Source organism: Pediculus humanus, genomic scaffold, assembly GCF_000006295.1.
Source record: "Pediculus humanus corporis 1103172107714 genomic scaffold, whole genome shotgun sequence".
NCBI classification, from domain to species: Eukaryota; Metazoa; Arthropoda; class Insecta; order Psocodea; family Pediculidae; genus Pediculus; species Pediculus humanus.
In genome coordinates this window covers 39,732-46,016 of record NW_002987318.1, presented here as the reverse complement: position 1 = coordinate 46,016, position 6,285 = coordinate 39,732, and the positions used below count along the sequence as shown (strand labels likewise).

Genomic DNA, 6,285 nt, shown 5'->3' with positions numbered 1-6,285 from the left:
TTAATTGTATTTTTATTATTATTATTATTGTTAATTATTATTCTTATTATTCTTATTATTATTATAATTATTGTCGTTGTTGTCATTTTTATTGTTATAATTATAATTAAAATTTAAAAAAATTTAATTATTATTATTATTATTATTATAATTATTAATCATTATCATTATTTTAACTTTTGTAAATTTTACTATTATCATTATTATTATTATTTTAACTTTTTTGTAAATTTTATAATTATTATTATTATTATTATTATTATTATTATTTTAATTTTTGTAAATTTAATTTTTATTATTATTATCAGTTTAATTTTTGTAAACTTTTATTATTATTATTATTATTATTGTTATTATTGTTATTTTTTTTATAATTTCTATAACTAATATTACGAATAACAACCACAAAAACAAACAATTAATACTATATATATATATGTAGTATACATTATTATTATCATTTTTTAATTTTATTGTTATAAAGTTTCCTTTTTTTTAATACTTTCAAATAATTTTCTGTTTTTATTATTATCAAAACTTTATTGTTTACAATTCATTATTTTATTGTTGGTAAAAAAAATTTTCAAATTACTTCATTATTTTAATTATTATTGATATTTCCACATAAATTATTAATAAAAACTTTTTTTTTGTTTTGTTTTTTTCAATGAGTTGAATATAACATTTAATTTTCTTTTGTATTTTATAAAATTATTTGTTTTTCAACTCATCTTTTTATATATATATATATAAGAAACTTTTTTATATGTAATAACTACATTCTGAGAGTAATTTATGTGTATATATATATATATATATACACACACATGCCTTTTTAAATTGCAAAAAAAAAATTTTTTTTTAAGTCCCTTAAATTTTATTTAAATAATGAAGTATATTTGAAAATTTTTTTAAATTGTGAAAATAATTATATTACCCTAGTAAACACAGAAAATATGCTTAGAAATTTATGATGATATTTTGTTTATCTATATTTTACCTGACTCTCTTGAAATTATGATTTCACATAAAATTATTTATTTTAGTTTTACCTTAAAATAAATCCTATTTTTTAATTTCATTATTTTTTTCTAAACATTTGTTTGACAAATTGTTTTTATTATATTATCAGTTTAGAATTAAAATTATTGTTATATAATATAAAATATGACATTTTAATTCGAAACTTGATAAAAATTTGTTTAATTTCAAATTATTTAAATTTAGCGTGGTTATAATCATTTTTTTATTTTTAATTATTGATTGAAAATCAATAATCATAATATCATCAATTTAAACAATTGAATTTTCTGATGTTACAGGGAATTGTTTTCAATACTCCACTTTAAAAATTATTAAAACTTTTTGCTTTGCTTTTTTTTTTTTTTTTTTTTTTTTATTCTCTTTATTTTTTTTTCTTTTAAATTGGAGCCTTACATAAAAATAATCCTATATTTTAACTGAAAAACTTTCCTTTTTTTTTTTTTTTCATTAATAAAAAAATTTTTTTTTTTTTTGTAAATTAACTGAAAATGGTTGACTATCAAGGAAAAAATGTAATAATGGAACAAGTTTCTAATTCAGCCAACACACCAACCGATCACAATAATTTAATTGTCAATTACTTACCGGATACTATGACTCAAACAGATTTACAAAAAATGTTTGAAAGTTTTGGAGAAATAGAAAGTTGCAAATTAATTATGAATAAGGTATAACTTCATTTTCTCTTCTTTAAATTTTCTTTTGACGATCATTGTTTTTGGATTATTGAAAAAACATTCGATGATAATAACTGAAAAAAAAAAAAAAAAAAGAAAAAAAAGAAATTATTTTTTATTATAAATACAAGATGATAAAAGGGGCAAAAGTTTATGATTAATAAACATTAAATGTAAATAATAAATATCTATTTATAAAACATTGTTTTTTTTTTTTTTTTTTTCGTTTTAGGTGTCTGGGCATTCTATGGGATATGGATTTGTTAAATTCAAAAATCACAAAGATGCTCAAAACGCTTTAAGCAATTTGGACGGACTCTTACTTCAACATAAAAAAATAAAAGTTTCTTTTGCAAGACCTGCCAACGAACCCATAAAAACGGCAAACGTGTATGTGTCCGGTTTAAAAAACACTATCACGGAAGCGGATCTTATCAATATGTTTAGCAAATACGGTAAAGTACTCACTGTAAAAGTTATGAATAATAATGGAGACGGTAGAAAAGCAATGGCGATAGGATTCGTTCGATTCGAAAAACATCAGTGCGCGGAAAACGCAATACAAAATTTAGATCAGACGAAGCCTTTAGAAAATCCAACTCCTATACACGTGAGTTTTGCGAGGCAATCAAAGGAAAGTGCCAATTCGTCGCCCGGATGTATTAGTTCTGTGGGAACGATGCCTTTTTCCGGTTATGGTAATACCGGAATGTTAAACAATGCCATTTCAAAAACTCTTTTACCTTTTCCTGGAGCTAAATTCCCACATAATTTAGGTAAATCTCCCACTTTCACTGCAAAAAACCTAAGATTTGATCCTTTAGGAAAAAATGCATCTCCCGGATTTAGAAATATCACAGATGGAATTTTTCAAATAAACGATCCCATGTACAGACCTCCTGCCGATGGAAAGGGTTACGTAATTTTTGTTTTCAATCTTAGCCCGGATGTTCAGGAAGTTCAATTATGGAGATTATTCGGTCCTTTTGGTGCTATTACGGAAATCAAAATAGTACAAGACAAGGAAACGAAAAAAAGCAAAGGTTTTGCTTTTGTTACCATGCCAAATTACAGAGAAGCTGAAGCAGCTATAAGAACTCTTAATTTATCTACATTTGAAGGAAAAGTTCTTCAAGTATCATTTAAAAAAGAAAGAGGACATAATTAAAATAAGTTTAAAAAATTCCAATATTGAAATTTTAAAAAAAAATTTCATTTTTAATATATATATATATATCTTTATGTATATATATATATACATACATACATATATACATATATATATATATATATATATTTATATATATTTATTATTAAAAAAAATAATAAATAACTTCTTTAGAACTTTTTTTTTTTCTCGCAGAAAACCAGAGAAATTATCGACCGTGTCAAATATTTAATAATAATTTTTTTTTTAATGAAGTTAAAATATGTCAAAAAAAAAAATCAATGTGCCACACTTGAATAAGTCAAATTAGTTTTCAATTGTATTTAATTATACAATTAAATATAATAAGTTATATGCTAATAAAACAAACAGTTGAAATTATTAAACATTTTTTTTGTTCAGATATTCAGAGATCAGTTACAAAAAAAAAAAAAAAAAATTTTTTTTTTTAAAACTGATATTTTATATTTAATTATCAATTGAAATAATTATTTAAAAATTAAACAATACATTTTTTTTTTTTTTTTTTGGAAAATATTACTGTCGGCCAATCCTACTTCATCAACCTGGACACATTCTATCTACATAAATCATTTGCAAATTTATATTTGTCAAATTATTATTTTTATTTATGTTTAAAAAATTTTTTAAACAAATTTTTTTTATTATTTTATAAATAAAATATTATTAAAAAAAGAAAAAAAAAATTTTTTTAATTTATTTACGAATATGTCCTATCCAATCACCTAAAAATAGTAATTCGAAAATGATTATAAATAAAAAAATAGTATTATTATTGAATGATGATAATTTTAAGCTTGACGATCGACAATAAAATTTTTTTTTTTTTATTATTAATATATTTCTAATTCAGACATAAGAACAATTTCAATACAATAATGGACGCCTGAGAACTTTGGTAAAAAGAAAAATTTACCCCTTCAGTGTATTGACGAAAAAAAATACTAATTTTAATAAAATATATAATTTATATACTGTTTAAAGCAATACGAATAAAAATAAATAAATAAAATTTTTTTTTTTTTGGCATCCAAATAATGTTTAATATGCCTATAACGATAATAAAAATTAATATATGTGATAGTTACACGCCGTGCCGCGATAAAGTAATAACGGAAACTACTATTAGCCATTTGTAAAGACAGTCTAAATTATTTGCATGCAATATCAATTAATGTTTTATAATAAGTTAACAAAATTAAGTAATTTACCTTCGGTCGATTATATAAATCCTTTTTTGCCCTTTTACAAATTTTCTATAGCAAAAAGTTAATCATAGAAATTTTCTTTCCAACTTTTTAACAGTAACAAAAAATCCCAATAAAATAAATTTTAAAAAATTTTTTAATAATTTAAAATAAAAATTAATTATTAAATAACGTGAAATAAAGAAATAAAGAAAAAAAAAAAAAACAAACCTAATATCTCACATTAACCAAAAGCATCCAAAAAATAACTAAAATAAAATTTTATAAAAACAAACTAAATGAATTATTTCACTTTTTCGAACTTTCCATTTAGAACATTTTTGTCGTGGAAGTAGAAAATAAATTATTATTATTATTATTATTATTATTATTATTATTATTATTAACCTTAGGAGTAAATTTACCTTATTTACTTATATAATTTACCTTATTTATATATAAAATGAAAAAAAAAAACTTTGCATGATTAAGTGAATTTTCATGTTTTAATAAAAAAGAAAAAAGGTTAAATTTATAGAGAATCAGTATGCAAAATCTTATAAATAGCTTTTTATAATTAATCTAAAAGTTGGTGAGTTTTTTTTAAATGAATTATTTACAGTTTTTTTTTTTTTTTTTTAATCTATTTTACAAACATCTTTACGCTTTACTTAATATATTCTTTGTTTTACTTTTATAAGAGTAATATGACAGGTTTATCAGTTTGAAAACTCAACCGAAATTATTCAATAGAATATTGTCAAAATTTCCTCTTGAGGATTTGACTTATTGCTTTGCATATGGATCAGGGGTTTTTGATCAGTTGCATAACCGTTCAAATAAAAATATGATTGATTTTATTTTTGCTGTCAAAAATTCAGAGAAGTGGCATAGTTCAAATTTACAGTTAAATCCATCTCATTATTCAGCCTTGAGTTTTTTGGGGAGTAAATTTATTGCCAAAGTTCAAACCAGTATACCATCTCGAGTTTATTATAACTCCATGATACCTTTAAAAGATGAAAAAGTAGTTATAAAATATGGTGTGATTGAAGAAAATGATTTAATATCAGACTTGCTAGATTGGAATGACATATATATTGCTGGTAGATTACACAAACCAGTAAAAGTTATACAAAAAAATGACTCAATGCATTTAGTCTCAGCCTTGCAATTGAATCTTCAAAGTGCTGTTCACACCGCTTTACTCTTACTTCCTGAAACTTTTTCCGAAATACAGTTTTACAGTACAATAGCTTCACTGTCTTACAATGGGGATTTTAGAATGAAATTGGAGAAAACAAAAATAAGGTTCACAATATTGTATGTGGGGCTTTAAGTAATTTTAAAAACCTTTATTCACCTGTTATAAAAGTTGTCGAAGATTATGTTGAAATGCCTCATGCAAATGGACTACAACCATCTGCGGAAAAATCATGCAGTCAGGATATCAGGTGTGAAAAAATAAATATCAAATTATTTGCTTAGTGAGACCAATTATTATAAGTTTGTTATGTCAAAAAAATTCATTCAGTGCTTCATCCTGTTTTTTTTTTTTTTTTTTTCTTTTTTTTTGCACAAAAAAAAAAATACATGTAAATTTTTTTAGCCCATCAGCAAAACATTTTCATTTAAATCATTTACCGAAGACACCTCAAAAAAAAATTGTGGAATTTTGGAACAAAGGTGTAAGAAACTGTCAAGATACAGAAGATGTTTTAAGAGCTATGGCTTATGATGAAGAATGCAAAGAAGTTGTAAATTTAATTTTAAACAATATTGTATGGAACTCTAGTGTACAACAAAGTTTAAAAGGAATAATAACTGCAGGATTTTGGAAATCATTGAAATATTCATCTATAAAAATAGGGAAAATGATTAATGCAAAAAATTCACATTAAGGTTTTATTTTTCTATTTTCGGAGAAAATAAAAAAAAAAAACCAAATTATAGATAAAATTAAAATTTATGAAGAAATTTTAGAAGGCAAATTCATTAAATTAAATGCAATTTAAAAATTGGCATATATTTTACTTATGAATTTAAATGAATGTGAATATATATAATACCAACAACGATTATCAATTATTAGGTGTTGAATTTCTTAATTCTCAGATACAACCGGTATTTTTTATACGTACACATAAGTTTTTTTTTTTTTTTTTTTGATATTAAATTGAATTTGTAT

The 6,285-nt window shown here is 22.0% G+C and overlaps 2 protein-coding genes across 2 annotated transcripts; both read left to right on the top strand.

Moving 5' to 3' along the window:
* Window positions 1–1,532: 1,532 nt before the first annotated feature.
* On the top strand, window positions 1,533–2,889 carry Phum_PHUM311010 (uncharacterized protein; the record flags this gene model as incomplete). The annotated part of the gene is made up of 2 exons (XM_002427298.1): window positions 1,533–1,712; window positions 1,954–2,889. The coding sequence occupies 2 exons, from the start codon at window positions 1,533–1,535 to the stop codon at window positions 2,887–2,889; spliced, it is 1,116 nt and encodes a 371-aa protein (XP_002427343.1).
* A 1,815-nt stretch (window positions 2,890–4,704) lies between these two features.
* Phum_PHUM311000 (uncharacterized protein) lies at window positions 4,705–5,998 on the top strand (the record flags this gene model as incomplete). The annotated part of the gene is made up of 4 exons (XM_002427297.1): window positions 4,705–4,718; window positions 4,812–5,408; window positions 5,438–5,551; window positions 5,707–5,998. 4 exons carry the CDS (start codon window positions 4,705–4,707, stop codon window positions 5,996–5,998), a joined length of 1,017 nt encoding a protein of 338 aa, XP_002427342.1.
* Window positions 5,999–6,285: the final 287 nt, after the last annotated feature.